The sequence below is a fragment of the Antrostomus carolinensis genome, unplaced genomic scaffold (assembly GCF_000700745.2).
Source record: "Antrostomus carolinensis isolate BGI_N321 unplaced genomic scaffold, ASM70074v2 scaffold14591, whole genome shotgun sequence".
In the NCBI taxonomy this organism is placed as follows: Eukaryota; Metazoa; Chordata; class Aves; order Caprimulgiformes; family Caprimulgidae; genus Antrostomus; species Antrostomus carolinensis.
Genome location: NW_010294910.1, coordinates 36,889 through 54,456, shown reverse-complemented (window position 1 = coordinate 54,456; position 17,568 = coordinate 36,889). Strand labels below are relative to the sequence as shown.

General features: G+C 38.8%; 1 protein-coding gene across 1 annotated transcript in view; it reads right to left on the bottom strand.

The window, feature by feature from the left end:
* The window catches only part of LOC104532563 (dedicator of cytokinesis protein 10), a gene marked incomplete at its 3' end in the record, with an annotated part of 64,409 nt that overhangs the window by 12,300 nt on the left and 34,541 nt on the right, over positions 1-17,568 (bottom strand). Inside the window, exons 8-14 of the mRNA XM_010177802.1 lie at positions 14,327-14,510; positions 12,624-12,709; positions 10,411-10,494; positions 9,139-9,294; positions 7,387-7,608; positions 6,574-6,696; positions 5,860-5,942 (exon numbers count right to left, since the gene is read on the bottom strand). Of these exons, the coding sequence (XP_010176104.1) occupies positions 5,860-5,942; positions 6,574-6,696; positions 7,387-7,608; positions 9,139-9,294; positions 10,411-10,494; positions 12,624-12,709; positions 14,327-14,510 (938 nt within the window). The remainder of the gene's footprint in view (positions 1-5,859; positions 5,943-6,573; positions 6,697-7,386; positions 7,609-9,138; positions 9,295-10,410; positions 10,495-12,623; positions 12,710-14,326; positions 14,511-17,568) is intronic.

The window sequence follows — 17,568 nt, the reverse complement described above, 5'->3', positions numbered from 1 at the left end:
TCATTGACACTTGCAGAATTTAATTAAGGCATTCCAGTGCCCTTTGTATATCCTCAAGGGTCATACCCGCTGGCTGGACTAGATAATGTAACAGCCATCCAAATTAATGAACCTTGGATTCAACTGTAGTATGCAAAAACATTGCTTAACAAAAGTAACATGTTCTTGACACTAAGTGCTGTTCTGTGAATCATTTGGCCAATCTTGCTTCCTTAATTTACTTCTGTGTTCCACTGCCAGTGAGAAGAATTGATGCCAGCACAAATTGTTGCCAGATGCAAAATAATGGAGTAAACCTTTGGAAGAGGATCCCAAGGATGAGTACAAATGCACCGTGTCTTAATTTAATTAACTGAGAGAAGCACCACTATTTCATTTCTTTGTAACTGTAGAGAATAATCTCTTCTATGAGATTTTTGCCTTCAGCAGTCAGGGGGAATAAGGTCCACACCAACACACCATGTCAAAAATCTTAACTTATTAGGGAGAAAGCAGACCTAACTCCTGACAGCCACCACTTACTTTACAAATCTATTAAATTGCTGTCAGGAGAAAAAAGAAAGAAAGAAAAAAATATTTAATAATTATTATGTGGATATAGTATTGATGACACTGATATTTCTTGGGCTCAGCACTGCTTCTGTGCTTCCTTTTCCAGACTAACAGAGAGGACTAAAGCATTCAGTGAGTGATTTCTGCTGTGCCACCGAGCTCTGCAATGTGATGCTAAGCAAACCCAGGCTCTACTGGAGCTTATTAACTAATTCCAGTTCAGGCTCTCACACCAAGCAAACCACTGCTCAGCACAGCAGGGTGTAGGGGCACTTACCAAGGCAGAGTTGGGCATGTTCATAGTGTAAAAGGAAAAAAGAACCAGGTCTGTGCTGGAAGTAGCTCACTCTGGGTTAGTGGTGCTGAGCACTGCTGCCCGGGAGGCTCAGGGACATAGCACTGTCACCTCCTCCCCTCAGGCCACTCAGGTTTGGAGTCAGAAGGGCTTTACAGAGTCCTTCTGCCACAACCACTCCTCCCCAGCACCAGTGCTCCCTGGGTATGATATGCCCTACCTATAGAACTGCTCTTTGTCAGTTCAGCAGCATATCCCAGCCTAAATAATACAGCCAGGACAAAACTAAAGGCTTGAAACCAGATATCCAGAACACAAAAATAGATAAATATTTTTAACGCTCCAACTTACACACAATACTCTGTTTATGTAAAGCTCAAGAGCAATTTAGATGTCCATTGAAAACAAGACAATCTTTCTTAAAAACAGATATGCTTTATGCACTCAGGAAAGAGTTAGATTACTTTCTGCTGGTGAAACTGTACTGGTATCTCCATTCCCCTGGCTCATTAAAGCTAAAGAACTGCCAGAGCAGCAAGTATTATGTGTATTACATCTGCAGTTAAGTAAATGCAATCCCATGTTTTGCTAGATCCTTTCTGCCAGTTGTAGGTGGAGCAGGAGTGCTCCTCATCACAATGAACATACTGAAGGCATTTAAGAATGACAACTGTCACATAAAGAAAAGGAAACATAATAAACCACTTCTACAATCCAGGAGTCCAATACTTGTCTAATATATTAAAGATTCCTTACTGCCAGTTACGTATTTACCAGAGAGATTTTAGTAAGAAAAATTTCACAGAACTAAAATCCTGAAGATATTCTGAAGGTGTTAAATTAGAGAAAAACAAATTAACAGGATTCACTAAAGAAACCGAAACTTCACCTCAGTATTTAAAGCGTTTCTATGATTCTACTGTTCTGTTCTGACATTGTTAGCTGATAGTCCACAATCATAAAAATTCTTTAAGCACGGAAAACCTACACAATGTTCACAATTTAAGATAGAAAAAGCTACTTTTTTAGTGGCTTACGATTTGTGGAAAAATTGCTCACCTCCAAGGTTAGAAGTTCAGTGTGAGATCTGCAGCTACTGTATATCAGTGCAGACTCACTACCTTCAGCTACATCAACCTACGCCAGCTGAGAACCGAACCAGCAGCTACACGAGCTGTTGAAGGATTCAAATATTAGGCTCTAAAACGTGAAATTTATGAGGGTAGAGAAGGTTTGAAAAAACAGCAGAGTGTAAAAACTAATCTCTGTGAGTGAAGTTTCCTCATATCTACAATATGCAGCTCAGGCACATATTTGCAAACTTTGGCAGTTCTGGCAGGAATATGAGAATGGAAGATGGATTTGACATGCTGTAATTCTAACACACACCGTAATTATACCTGCAAGAGCAGACACCAGATCCCACCAATGCCAGCAAGAATTCAGAGAGGAACCCTGAGTCATGCTTTTGAACAATGCTAACAAACTGGATGCCACCTAAGCTAATTAAGAGTTTCATTCATATGCACAATACTCAACTGTCAAGATTTTGGCTCATTAAATGTAGTATACGTAAAAATCACACTGTGGCCATCTGTAACTGCTTTAAGGGGGGAAAATTTCCACACAAAACCAGGAGTGTGGTTAATGCCAGAATGAAATAACTGGAAAACACATTTCCAAACCTAGGTTTTTGTTATTTATCATAGCCAAACCATTTTTACCCCTGTAGTGCGACAGCCTCGTGTGGAAACTTCTATTTTCAAGCTGTGAAAACAGAAATAGATTTTATAGGGCCAAATTATACTGTGCTTTTACCAGAGCCCTGAGTAACATTAATACATAAACAGATGCAAATGAGTGCAGAATTTGACCCAATGAACTAAATAAATTCCTTGTACAACATCCCTGATACCAACAAGTTTGCACATGTAGTGTATTTGGTCAATGATTCTTACACTGTTATCTCATAATGTGATTTATAATGAAAAAGTTTAAGGGCTGATAAACACACCCAAGTACATTCTCTGTAATTAATTCTGCAGATGGGAGGAAAGCCTTTTAATGGTATGGGCAGTGAAACACTGAATTAGGATGTCATCCAAAAATACTGCCTGCTGGAACTGAGGGATGTCCACAAACCCCAGCTATGTCCTCTGCCCATGTGCAGGCCATCTGTGTAAGGCACACACAGGAAGTCTGCAAAACGTGGAACTCACTGTGCATTTGTGCACTGTGCTTGTACACCACAAGCATACATTCCCATTTATATTTGAGAAATCACAGTCAGATATATTGGCTAGATGTATTTAGGAATGATTTGATCCTGTCCTAAGGAAAGTAAAAATATACTATGAATGCAGAGATCTCTTTGATCTTATTTTCTAAGACTTGTGGACTGCACATTGAAAAAGGAACCTGTCATTTCAGAGAGAATACCCAGTGAAACAAGTCATTGCCATCTCTGAAACTGAAAAAGTATGGGACCAGAGCCAAGGGTTTCCATTGACAAAAAGTCTCAAGGAAACAGACTGATGACGGCTCAGACTCCCAGGTATTCCTGTACCCACATCACACGACAAAGCTCATCTCAAACGGATTTCTATTGCTCTCATCCTGCCTTGTGTCCTTTGCCACATTCCAGCCTGTGTCAATTAACCATTCTGCATGGAATTCCAAAAGGAAAATTTCTATTCATTTACCCAACACATACTGTTGGGTGCAGCAGCAGCAACTGCTATGCTCCACAGAGATTAGTAGCAGTTAGGCAGAGCAATCCACCTATAGAAAACACTTCTGCTCACATGGCTGTGGCGACTGGAAGCCGCTGCTACCATATGCCATGTTACTAGAACTCAAAAAACTCACATGCAGGTTTAAGTCTGGTGGAGCACTATTTATTAATCAAGTTTGATCTATTTTATTCCTTACTCCAAATCAAAATGGCCCATGATTACAAAGGCCAAGGAGTTGCCAACTGGTATTTCAATGATAAAATATCTGAAATAACACAGAACTGGAAGGGGAGGAGCATTTTCTGAAAAGCAGCATTTTCTCAGTACACCCTAGCTTGACAGGCATTCAAGGTGCTATCCACCTTACATGGATAGAAGTAAAACTTCATTCATGCCTGTTAGACTTCTCTTAGGCAGAGCAGGCGCAGACCTGCAGCTACAGGGCTGAGGCACCTGGGCAGTACAGCTGCAGCACAAACACAGCCCAGCATCTGGGTACCAGTATAGTGCAGCACAGCCCAAACCCTGCTTCTGCTGCTGCCTTTCACTGACAGGCAACTAGGGGTTGTCTCTTGGGAGAATCCTATGAAAGGGAAATGTGCTTTCTTCAAAATCAGAAGAAAATATTTCTGGTTTTGGTTTGGTTTTGGTCTTTTGTTGGGGCAAGAAACACTTTGAGATAAGATTTGCTCAAGACTCATAAGAATGTTTTAGCTTTCTCCACATGCGTGAGTGACTAGTCAGTCCCTGAACTAGTTAAAATAATCATGCCACCTAAAGATAGCTACAGCAATGACTGAGTTGCAGCACTGATGGTACTTCCACAGACCACAGGCAGGCAGGACAGAGTTAATAAAAAGCCTCAAGTCAGTCTGATGTCAAGCCTGCAGCTCTTGCCATTTTACGGTCCGTTACACGCTAGAAGTAGCTCTGTCAACTCAAGAGACATCCACCAATATAACTTTGATGAATGGTCCTTTGGCTACACAGAAGTAGTAAATATTAATCGAGCTTGCAATGACAGATGAGAAAACATTATCTGCTTTTCTCTTGAGCATGCACGTACTTTGCCTGTTCCTACTGGATATTGACAAAAACGTATGTCAATAAAAAAATAAATGAACTCTTCAAATAGTTGTACCTTACTGTGTGTTTTCTCCTATGCCATCTAAGCACCATATTCTAAAATCATAAGCTTTTGCCTATATGTGGCAGGGGAAACTATGCATTTCTGGTGTTCCGTACCTCCACACCAGAAGCACACAGCCACACAGAGCTATCTCTCAGCAACAGAGATACAGCAATGGCACAACATGACTTTTTCACCTAGCACTCACTCCTCCTTCCTCCCTAGAGCTTCAGGCAGCTCTCCACCTGGCCTGCCATGGTCAGAACAGAAGCCACAGAGAAGGAATGCTTTCACTTGGCAATTGACAGCTTTCCTTTTTTAGGGAATATAAAATTTTATACTCCCTGCTCTATACATGGCAGAAATAAGGGACAGTTGTCACAGGGACATGCAGGAGGGTCTCAGTCAGGGAGTTCTCTCACTTCAGGATATCAGTAAGCTGAGAAAATCACAGAAGACTGAGAAGGAAAAAACAAAAGGAGGAGAGAGACGAAGAACAAAACTCCATTACTGCCACTGCACTGATCTGCAATAAAACTCAACTGACCTGCCAAACAAGAAAATAACAGCTCTCTGACACCTAGCAACCATTAAAACTGCAAGAGGACCTGAAGCATAATCCCTCAATATCACCCCCAAGGCACTGTTTCAGGGGCACCATAACCTCCAAATCCTTGGTTAGATTTTTCCTAAAACCCAACAGGCATCATAACAAGAGCAGAGCTTCAAACTTGTGCGTCTATATTTTAGGTGGCAACTGCAACTCTTTCAGAGTTATCTTTGTAGGAAATTCTTGTGAGAACTCTGACTTTGAAATCTCTTTGGTAATTTTTAGCACCAAATCATTGGTAGAGCTCATGATAAATTGCTATTCTGTCAGCCACCTTTGCTACTCCCTGGCAACTTCACTACATACCTGAAGGAAAAATTCCATAACAGTAACATTTAATGAGAAAGTAACCAATGTTCAACTGTGTGAAAAACAGCAATAAAATAATAAAGCTGCAGGATCTTCTGGGGTCCTGGACCACACAGAAAGCTTTGCTTAGCTTCAGGTAGAAAAAGTGGAAAAGAATAAAAGGATACAAGTCCAAGAGCAGAATAAGCTAGAAGATGCCTATAAAATGATAAAAATAATTAATACATACCTCACTGACCAAGCAAATGGCATACGGTATTTCCCCAGCTTGCTGCAGAACTGTTTATTGGATTTTAACACTTTCTGTGCACACTACAAAAAAAGAAAATATTAATTATTTCATCAATATCATTATAATTTCTGAAATATAGCACAGAGTATGTCCAAGTACTCCTCTGCTGAAGAGCCCATAGTGTCACTAAAATAATTTAGCCTGATACTGCCCATAACAGAAGGTTCTGGGTAGAGAGCAAAAACATCACAGATGAATATGATGCTGCTGCTGAATTAAACCCCTTCACCATCCCTTCAGTCAGAACTGTATTAGTTACAGTTATTATTCCAGTTTCCTGTAATACAACCAATGCAGATGTTCTGCCTGCTGTCAGAAAGAAACAGGTGCCTACACCAACTTTACTTGCATATGAAGTGCAGTAACTCATACTTTCTGAAAGGCTGCTGGAAGAGAATTTCACTCTGCAAAGACATTAACTAGCATAGGAATGCACCACAAATGGATTCAGATGTTGCAGACAAAATGGTAATTCATTCAGTCAATGAAGCCCGGACACTTGCTCTCTTAGGTGTAGGTCTCCTGTGAGCTTGTCCCGCTCAGCTTGTCCTCCTCACATACTGGTGAGATTAGTGAGCAGAATTTGCAATGTCTTCAGCTTATAATAGGCTGAAGCTGACAAAGAAGGAACCGCTGTTCCTGTTACATTACCTTAAGAGAATCAGGATTCTTAATGTAAGGTTCAGCACTGCTGGCAATGTTTCCCGTAAGCACCTTTTCTATTTTTGCCACTAATACGATCTCAGAATGAGGATTACTTATGGAGAAAAGAGCCTGTGGATCAAAGGGAGAATAGTTAAAAAGTACAGAGCAAGACCGGAGCAATTAAATACTGCCAGCGCTCTCTGTTGATGGAAACAGTAACAAAGCAAATGCAGAAAGGATTATCGAGGATTATTATCTCTACATATTCAGGGCGCACATGCAGCACCTTGTGAACAGACTGACTCAAGTCAAGAAGCAGTATGACCATGTTAGCATCAGTTAACCTCACTGTTCCTCTTGGACAGCACTTAAACGCTGACCTAAATCAGTCACACCGCAGGGGAATGACAGGGACTAGAAAAGGTAATGTATGGGGTTTTGGGGTGAGGCTAACAGCAAGTATACGGAAGTACTTTGAGATTAATGTAGCATCTAGGTATAGCTTTTAGTTGTGATTTTGTTTGGCTGGTTTGGGAGAGGTCAGCAAATGAACCCAAAGAGCACAGGAAACATGGAAGGTTTCTCTAAATAACAGAGACTAACGTTTTTCAAAGTTTGGACGGTAAACAGTTTTAAAGTCTATACAGGGAGCTCAAAAATCAAGCAACTGTATACAAGTACCACTGACACACAAGAAAGAGTATTCTTGAGAACAGGAACCACTGTTAATACAGATAAATTCTCTGATGAAAATGAATACTACTACTGAACTAAAATAAGTCTCACGAGTCACTAAGTCATGCAAGTCATGTGGAATACCTGTTTTGGGTATTTCAGCCATTCTTCTGGGAAACCCTTGACATGTGGTTCTTCCATTTCGTTTGGGTCTATATTTTCAACAGTGCCATTTTCTAATGAAAACAAGGAACCTGAAATCATCTGTCTAACGAGTGTGTGGTTCAAATCCACATGAAAATCAGCAGATATCTTCCTGCCATCCCTGATGTCATACAGTGCCACGCTCACAAAGAAAGGCTCTACCTGGAGAAAATACCAGAAACATAACACAGCTGTAACTGAGAGCAAGGGGGTAAACTCTGTCTTTTAATTGGTTCCTGCAGCTAGAAAAAAAGAAAGCAAACAAATATTATTTACAGATTATTTGATTCATTAAAAACATGCTCACACACACCCCTGCCAAAGTTAGCTTCCAACCATGTGATTTTAGGAGTTTTTAAAGGTAATTTGTTAACAATATGCCAGAACAGTAATTGACAGCTAACTTAGAAACTCACAGAATAAAAAACAAATGTATTTGTCACAGATAATTATTAGAGTAAACGAGCAGGAGCCCCAGAGAAACATGTTACAGGATTTTTAAAATGTAGATTCAGAGTAATTATAAAAGAAAGAAGAATGAGGATGGGCTTTCCAGGGATTGTCAGAAATATGGCACAAAGATGACAAATATAAGTAGATGAAAAATGTTTACTGGTACAAAAACAAATGTGTGGGCGTTCTATTCTGTGGGAAACACATGTTCCATTTTGCTAGGAAACCAAAAGCATTCAAACCGCCCTGACAGTACCCACTTATTCTATCACATGGTACCAGGGAATGAAGTCCTAGGACTGTAAGTAACCTCCAAAGCGCCTCCATAGTTCTGATGAAATAAATCAGTCTCAGAATAATACCTCCTGAGCTGTCCAGAAATCAGAATCTGAAAACTGTGGAGATAAGGAACAATGCCTAAGAAGTACAACATTCTATTCTTTCTCAGCCTCTGTAGCGAATTCCCTTGGTACAGTTATCGTGACTTCATTTAAACCGTTATTCCAGTCTGCCAAAAAAAAGTATTGATTACATCATGCTGAATATGCACTCACTGTAGAGGTCATCTTCAAATGGGAAAAAAAAAAAAAAATCAATGCCTCATATGTAATGTATGAAAGTCGAGTTGCCAGGACACTTATTTCTCAAAACTTTCCTGCTTCAGAGGAGAACTAACTAAAAGCTATGAATGGACAGCTATATGTCGCTTTTCCCTGCCCTTTTTTCTTCAAGTAAGAATAAGCAGAATTTTCTGTTTTGTCCTGTTTTTAGCTGGGCTTTTACACTAGAAGAAGCATCCAGTCCTTTCTATTTTGCTTTCTCTTCTGTAATTTAATCTGCTCGGTTCCTGGTCTCTCTCTGAAAAACAAAACAACAGTTCCCCAGCAACCGATATTCAGTTGTCTCCCTACATAGGTCTTGGCAGTTTAAACTTGTTCTGCTTATAGCAATTGTTAAGAATCCTCAAAGATTTTAACATTTTTTCATTCCCCATTGAACTGTAGCTAAAAGTCTGCAATACAAATCAGCTTCAAAATGTTTACTGAAAAGTTTATCAGTTTCATTATTCAATCCAAAGGGATGGGCAGAGGAGGAGGAGTGAATGCAGCATGCCTGTGTGATACAACTTTCCTTTTACCTTCTCTTTCCAAAGTAACAAGCGCACAGAAAGAGAGAAAAAAAGAAAAAAAAAAAGAAAAAATGAAAGAGAAAAAACGGATGGAAATAAATCAAGCTTACATTGGTTGAAGGATCATTTTCATTTTCAGTAACACAGGCCTGGAGATTCAAACTGAGGGATTTGCAAGTTATCAGGATCCTCTTTGCAGGCTTTTCTTCAAATGGCTTGATCACCAAGTTTGTCCCTGGAAACTCCTTTTTCTGAGGATTCAATGACTGAAATAAGTTGGGTGACTCGTTATACATGGGAAAAGCATGGCTTTCTAAAACTAGACAAGCTTTTTAAAGGTCTTGGCAATCACTGAAGCACCTGAAAACCTCAAAAAGTCACTGCTGATATCTTCACTTTACCATAGCAAATGAGTGTTATCCTGATTTACAGATTAGGAAGCAAAAGGATTGCCTGAGGACACACATGATGTCAGTGGTAGAATTAGGGATGCAAGTTCAGTTTCCTATAATTTTAGAACAGATTTTTTTCTTGTTTACTTATTGCTTCTGAAACTTTAGCTTTGAATTTCCTCATATAGATTAAACAGCCTCAGATTTTCACATTGTAACAACACATTTTAGGATTAGATTTCAGACCTTTTCTTTCCCCTTATATATCATACCACTAGTTCAATTTGCTTAATATTTTTAACAATGGAGCTACAGTTGATTGACAAGAGGTTAAAGTTCGAATATATACTGGTCCCGATTTTACTGAAGTCTTCTTTTTAACTAAAATAAAGTTTGCAGTTAAATCACCAACAAATGTACATTCAGTGCAAGGAACAACATTCTTTGAATCATGAACTCTGACACTAAATGATAAGCAAACTGAAGATAGGAAGAGAAGCAATTTGCACTCCCTACATTTCCAGCTAAACTTTTTTCACATAGATAGCCTTTTGTACACTGAACTGTACCTCCCACTGCTTTTTCTATCCATTCATGTTTTTGTAGTCAAATGCAGTGTAATGAGTAACAATAAAACACTGTTCTTGTAACATACCCAATACTCCAGGAGAAGGTTCTGCTCCTGTAATATCTGCAGTTTGCTTTAATGCTTCAAGGTTTAGCTAGAGGGTACTAGATGACCTCCAGAGACCACTTCCACCCTCAATCACTCTGTGATCAGATACGGGCAGAGTCTAGAAATCTCTATGGACTAGAGGCAGCTTCCCTCACCCTTCACCCTAAGCTGAAGTCTCTGGTATACCCACTTGCTTGCTGAACTCCAATCCACTCTGGTAGCTTAGCTAACCCAGTTAGCTCAGACCACCCATATGTTAAAACTTCTGTGAACTTAGGGGTTGGGGAAAAAAAAAAAAATAAAAAATCACTTACTGCTATATCAGGATCCAAAGAGAAAAGATTGAGTCGCTCTGTATTTCGAGAGGCTTTCACTGTTTCTTCTGTTTCTGTGATATACTGTGGTGACAGACAATAAATTAGTTTTCTGCACAAGAACAGAAATCCATAGAGTTGTTAGACTTCTAAATGAATGATCAATGATTCACTTGTAACAACACTTCTCATTTCTGCAGTAGTTATCCCAAAGCACCTTCAAGCACTCTTTGAAGGTTATATGCTTGTGAACCAGGGATTTTCAGGCCATGATATACTTCTAAGGAACCCCAAAACAGATCAATTAAGTAATTCAAGTTCATATACATTACTAAAGAATCTGTTGTGTAAGATCTGAGAATGGTGGATCACTGCACTAAAATGCAGTGGGGACTCCCAAGTTGAAGAAAAAAAAACCAAACAACCCAGCCCCACAGAAATCACTTGTGTCAAAGGGAGGGCAGAAAGGGGAGCAGGAAAGTGCAGCTCAGCCTTACAGGTGGGCAGACACACAGACTGCAGCGTGTCATCCAAAGGTAAAGCTGGGAGTCCTCATCCATCCTTCTGCCACAAGGCAGGATCACTCACACTTATTTTATTTCTGATGGATACATGCTTAAGTTAACAATACACTCTCTGATAACATCAACTCAACAACTTCCTGAAGCCACCTGGTGCTGTCCTGTCCTACCTTTAAAAAGTTTATCACTATGGCTAACTTTGATAAATTTTTCCTCACTATTTAAGCCCACTCGTGCAGTATGTGAAGTATGCCCTACACAGTCCCTTCCCCTTACAGATCCCCCATGATATCTTTGAAAGCTTTTTTCTCAGTTTAAACAGTTTTTCAGTTCCTTCAGTCTTTCTTTGCACTTTGTTTTTCCTAACTTTTCTTTAGTTTTCAATCTCTGAACTATTGACAGAGTCCACAACTTTCCTGGTTGCCCAAGACTGAGTACGAACCTTAGCTGACATGGTACAGGCTATGCTCTTGTTTAGGTCCCATTCAATGTTTTGTGTTTTTCACAATAGCACGACATTGCTGACACACATTAAGTAACAAGCAGAAGCTGCACAGCAAGACCAAGAGCTCTGTATTCATTTCTTAACTTGCAGAAGCAGGTCCTGATATGTTCATGGTGTACTGGTTTGGGTGGAAATGGGATCAGGAGATTTACCTGCCATGGACTAGGGACAGGCCACAGATCACTGCTGTGGCCAGGCCTACAGAGCAAGGGGGGCAGAACAGGAATTAACCATACAAAGGGCAATACAAGCATCACACAACATGCAGACTATCTATTTTAGCCTTGCAGGCCACTAGTGGTCTTTGAGAAATCTTTAAGATACCTTTGAGATATCTGCATTAACTAAACCATTAGAAAGTATCTATCCACAGACAAGCTGATCAGATACTACTTTTGTCCTTAACAGATAAACTCAGTTACATTTTATCTGGTTGGTTGGTTGTTTTGTTTTTAATTTTTAATTTTATTTTTAAATTCTAGGAGGCCACTTCATATATATGAGAATACAACACACAGTAAAATGTAAAACAAATTCTGTCCTCATTTGCACATACTGCTTTCAGTTCAAATCTGTGGGAGTATCATCCTCAAATAGCACATGGCTATAGTAATTCACTGACAGAAGATTACAATCATACATAAATTTAAGAAAAAAATAGTGAAATATTTCCAATGTAGCTTTTCATCAAAAGCTTCTTAGCACCATCTACAATTATCTCATCCACATGAAGCAGTTTATGAGATCCAGAGGACAAAATGCCTCCCCTGATACTACATGCATCTTTCAGTGAAATTACAGAAGGCAATGAGCAGTGCACAGCTTGTTTTCTTGCAAGTCACACAGGAAATCCTGGCTCTCCAAGGACCAAAATCTTCTGAAATGCAATTAAAACCAGTAAATATTTCACAGATAACTGCAGGAACCAGACCCTAACTTACTTCATAGGTCTAAACCAAACCACTCAAAGCACCTACTTTCTTTACATCCAGTGGAGCTTTTCTCATTTAAATAAAGCCTTCAGCTGTTCAGAAAGAAAATTATTCCTGTCACTTGTCATGGTTTTAACAATCATAACAGGATGTGTTATATTTTCAAACCTTTCACAATATTAATAATAATCTATTGGCAGTCATTTTTCACCTAAGCAGTACCTTCCACTAAACTTATAAAGATAAATCCATTACTTTTGAGAAGTCTGGGTGCAAGGCATTCTCTGAAGAATCAGTCTCTTCTTGAGAGCAATCATAATTCACTGAAACTTCTGCAGGGTCTTGAAAAGAAGGAAAAAATAAGCAAATGTTTTTATTATACTTGCTATTACCATTTGGCTTAAAAAAAGGAAAAAGAAAATCTATCCCCATGCCATTTCTTTTTATTCCCTTTATTATCACCAAGCTCACCAGTGGAAGAGATACTAATGTAAACCTCTGTCCTCCACAACCTCATCTCCCACTGGTGCTTACTGTAACTTAGTCTACATTTAAGCTTTCAAACAAAAGCCCTGCCTCTACTCCTCAGTGAAATGTCCGACACATTCGTCCATGACAAATATCCATGCCCACAACAAAGACACCTTCCTTTGCTCTCTCAGTCCCTTCTGAGGCAACACCAAGTGTTCCTGTTAACTGAAAGATTTTGGAGTCCCAGTAAAGACAGACAGGACCTTACCTGCTCTTTGGGAAGGGGAGGGATGCAGCCTGGACTCCATTAGCTGCACATCCAGCACTATATAGCAACTCCTTTGCCTTACTTAGCTCACCATGGACCATTCTGCTTTCACCAGGTAATTCAGCCCAATGTGAAAAAAGTCATTACAGCCATTTAGAGCTCTTCTGCCAAGAAAGCATCATGTCTTTTGACAAGTTAACTCCATAGTACATTCCTGTTGCTTGTTATCAGGGTTTTTACCAGTAGAGACTTCTGTTTTCTGTTAGTCTTATGTCTTTGACCTTTTATGCATATATTTCTTTCTATTTCATTAATATCCCTCACGGGTGGGATTTTCAAAAGTACTTCTCTGATTCTGAAGTGCAAGTCTCTTGTGGCTACAAATTATAAAAACATCTTTGGCTATATGAAGAGTATCCTGTCTCTCCAAAATCAGAATTTATTGTAAACACCAGGCTAAAGCCTTCAATTAGCTCTAAACTTCCCCAAGATCCAGAAGCATGTGGATTCAAAGCTTTCATTCAGCTCAGAGCACAAGCAGTTCAAATATGTATTAAGGTTTCAAGTGTTTCCAGTCTTAGAATTTCAGCTGGGTTTCATCCAAACTGAACGTGGATTTATTATGTGGGGGAATGAGTTACTGCCACATGAAGAGTGCAGTATAACAGAGCATCCAATTCTCTCTTCCACAGTGAAGCATATTAATACACAAACTTATAAAACCAAGAAATGAAGTCAATAAGCTTCCAGGGAAAGAACAATATACCACAGCTGGAATTTTTTTAATTATTAGCTCTAGATTTTTAACGAAAACAAAACGCTGGAAAAAGAACTGATCTAACCTCTCTCCAGCACAAAACTCTTTAAAACCCTCAGACTCCTGAGACAGTAAATCACAATGTATTAGCAAGATCATTGAAAGAGAGGACTCTATCTGAAAAAGAGCTGCATATGCAAAGCAGAGCCACGTTGCTCCTGCTGACTTTGTGGGGAGCAGCTTTACCTCCCCCACAGCCTTTTGAAAATTATCTGTGGGGAGTTAAATGACATTGTCCAGGGATTGCCAAAAGACTGGTGCTGCTTCGTCAGATATCAATAGGTGCAGAATCCATTACAGACTCAGGCAGTTAAAATGATTCAATAGTGATACCTGAAGGTGCAATTTTTTTGCATTTGATTAAAACAACCCAAAACAATACAAAAGACTATTCACTCTTACCAAGTTTCAGATCAGTGAGATCTGCACTTTTCCTCTCCTGAATGGTTCCTTCTGGGTTTATTTGCAGGATTTTGTTGAGAGTGAAAATCCAGTCATCCATATCCTGCTCGTTTTCAGCTGCCAGCACAAAGTATGTGAGGTCATTCATTTTCAACTCAAAAGCATGTTTCCTAAGCCTGTTATTCTGTTGGAACAAAAGGAAAAGAAAAATAAATACTAGAACTAATTATAAAAATGTACTGAAAAAGGCATCCATAAGATGGGCTTATATATGGTCACCCCTTAAAAATAATATTCAAGCAAAATTCAGTGGCTTTAAAGAAAATCCAAGTAGTGTGATATTAACACAAATTTAAGTCAATTTACCATTGGATCTCTGTGCATCTAAGGTCTTATATATAAGACCAAATATACGTCTTCTATTTAGTCACAGAAATCTAAGACTCTGGACAATAACTCTTCAAACTACAGCAGGGAATACCTCCCAAGTAGAATAATGAAAGACCTCTGACGGCAAAGTACTGCATTGCTACATGAGTCGTAGTTGTCTGCAGAGAACACCTCTACAGCTGAAGTCTCCTACAACTTACACCAGACTCTCAAAACGATACTAACTTGTGCTAAGTCAATTTCTGTCATAAGAATTAACAAGTGCTTAGCTACTGAAATTGCTCAATAAAATTAAACAAAGTGATGGGATCTAATATAATGTGCTTCATTCCTCAAATTTATCGAATTAGTGAGGCTTTTGTCTCTTAGTCTTATGGAAGCAGTTGCACCAAATGTCTCTCCTCCTTGCTTAAATCTGAATGAACAGACACGTCTAACTCTCTATATTACTTCATCAAACTTTTACCACCGACTATGGACATCAGTGCCACTGTTTTTTTTTCAATATTCTAGAAAATTGCCATCACTTTGTTGATACATCTAACATTGGAGTGATGGTGACAAATGAAAAACAATTAATCCATCCCATAACTAGTCACTCAGTTTTCACTCAGTTTTATTTTTCTTCATTAACAGTCTCAAATAATACGACAACTGTATCCTGTAACTATTTCTCAGTACAGTCCTATATCAACAAGTTACTAAGAGTATCTTATAAGCCAGATGGTGATATTATTGTGATATTTTTATTTAAATCAGGCAAAATCTGATACTGATTAGCACAGAAGGAGACAGAGAACCTAAAACACTGAGAAAAAAGTTCCATGAACGCTTTTTTTCCAGCAGCAGAGAGGATTTAGAAGATTCTTGCCCAATCTGTTGTTAATCACTTGCTCCAGTCCTCAAATTACATGTCACGACCCAGTTCAGGAATCAGTTAAGACTGAACAACTTCTTCTGGAGCTACTTGGGTCAACAGAGTCAGTCAAATCTTGGCTTTTCAAAATGATTTGGGATTGTGTGTGTGCATGTGTGTTATTTTTTAGTTCTGCTACTGGAAATTCTCTTGGTAGGAAACAGTTTTCCTCTCAAGTACTACATTGAGGTGAATATTCTTTCACAGATATAAATTTTAGTTCACCCAACACAGTCTAAGAATAGTTGGGCGTTACAGCACGTGGTTCCTGGATGCCCAATATTTTTCTTTATCTTGAAACCATTCTAATTTTCCAATAACTGCATATACTCAAATTAATGCAAAACAAGGGCTTAAATTACACTGAAACTTGTTTTTACTGATAGAACATAAGGGCTTGACCAAGAGCTAGAAGTTGAACAAAACTATGCCAAGAATCTCAGGTAGTGGCCATTCAAAATTTTTAAAGATAGATTATTTGTATGAGTGGATTATGTACACCAATTTATGCACAATCTATAAAGAAAAATGCTACGTTTCAATTTACGTTCAGACAGTATAGACAGCATTAAAATGAATGTCCTCCTTACAGACATGGCCAAGATCTTTACATCAGGTACTGTAACACTATTAGACATTATCTAATAGAGCAATGCATCTCACATGATGATTCTTAAGAACATTAGGGCAGGAAAACTTCAATATCCACTTTTCCATCTGCACTTCAGACTTCTGGCAAGCAGAAGAGATCTACAGCAAAGTCTTTGTTTCAAATCTAAGGCCAACTATTTTCTTCCTGATCAGTTAACAGGAGAAAAAAAAAAAAGCACCATTTCTCATTTTGCTTCTCTGTAACTTCTTCCATATGGTATGTGGACCTTGAGGTTGACTTTTAATCTTCAACACTTAATTTTAAGTTTAAAATTTCTTCCAGACGGAAATAATACAAGATTCAAAAAGAACCTATGGACGAGCTAGAAATGAAACATCAGGCTAAGTCTAATGCCTACAGGGACATTCTTACAAAATAACATAATTGTTTTGTATTTCGTATTTTATCTGGAGATTATTTCTTCAGGATGTTTACTACAATTTAAATATTCAACCTCTATCAAACAGGAGCTCAAAGTCATTCACAGAGAGTCAAATGATTTACAGTGCTATTAAAACTCACTAAATAAGAACTTTAACATCACAGTTTTCCTCTAAATCTTCAGTTTTACCCAACTCTCTCCACACTGTATGGTTTCCTTGTTTATGGCAAGGTTTTGTTTTTCACCCCTATGATTCTAGGTTCAGCACAGACTTTGATAGCTGATGACACTTGCCTTACTACCCCCTTGGCTTAAGACTCTCACTTCTTGCTAGTGATAGCACAAATTTCTGCATCCTGTTCTAAATGTCAATCAAAGGACAACCATGAGAGCTAGTGTCTGGGGGTAGAGGAGACGAGAACAAACAGTTCAAACAGTTTGGGTTAATTTGCAGGAACACTGTAGATTTAAAAGGCAGCTGTCAAAGTTCAGGAGGAAGATTTCTAAGCTTTTTGAGCTTTTTTTGTCATAGGTTAGACAAAAAGGCCAGAAATCTTGCAGTCAAGACACTTCTGCTACCACGGAGCATCATCAGAAACAACACAGTAGAACACACATTATCTGAAATAGCATTAAATCTGTACCTAAAACCATACTACAGGGACATTCAGGGCTCAACTAGAGCTCTGGCTAAGACCTGTCTTAAAAGAAAGCACACACTGCCAGTAAGCAGGAGGAAGCAGTCATTTCTAAACAGGATTTCTAGGTAAGAATCTCCTCTATGGCTTCTGCCACAATTTCAAGTACCCATTAGGGTCTTTCAAGCCAATGGACTGACACATGCAAACATAACTGTCCTTCTATATATTTATCTCCATCCTGTCCTACACCTGTTTGAAAAA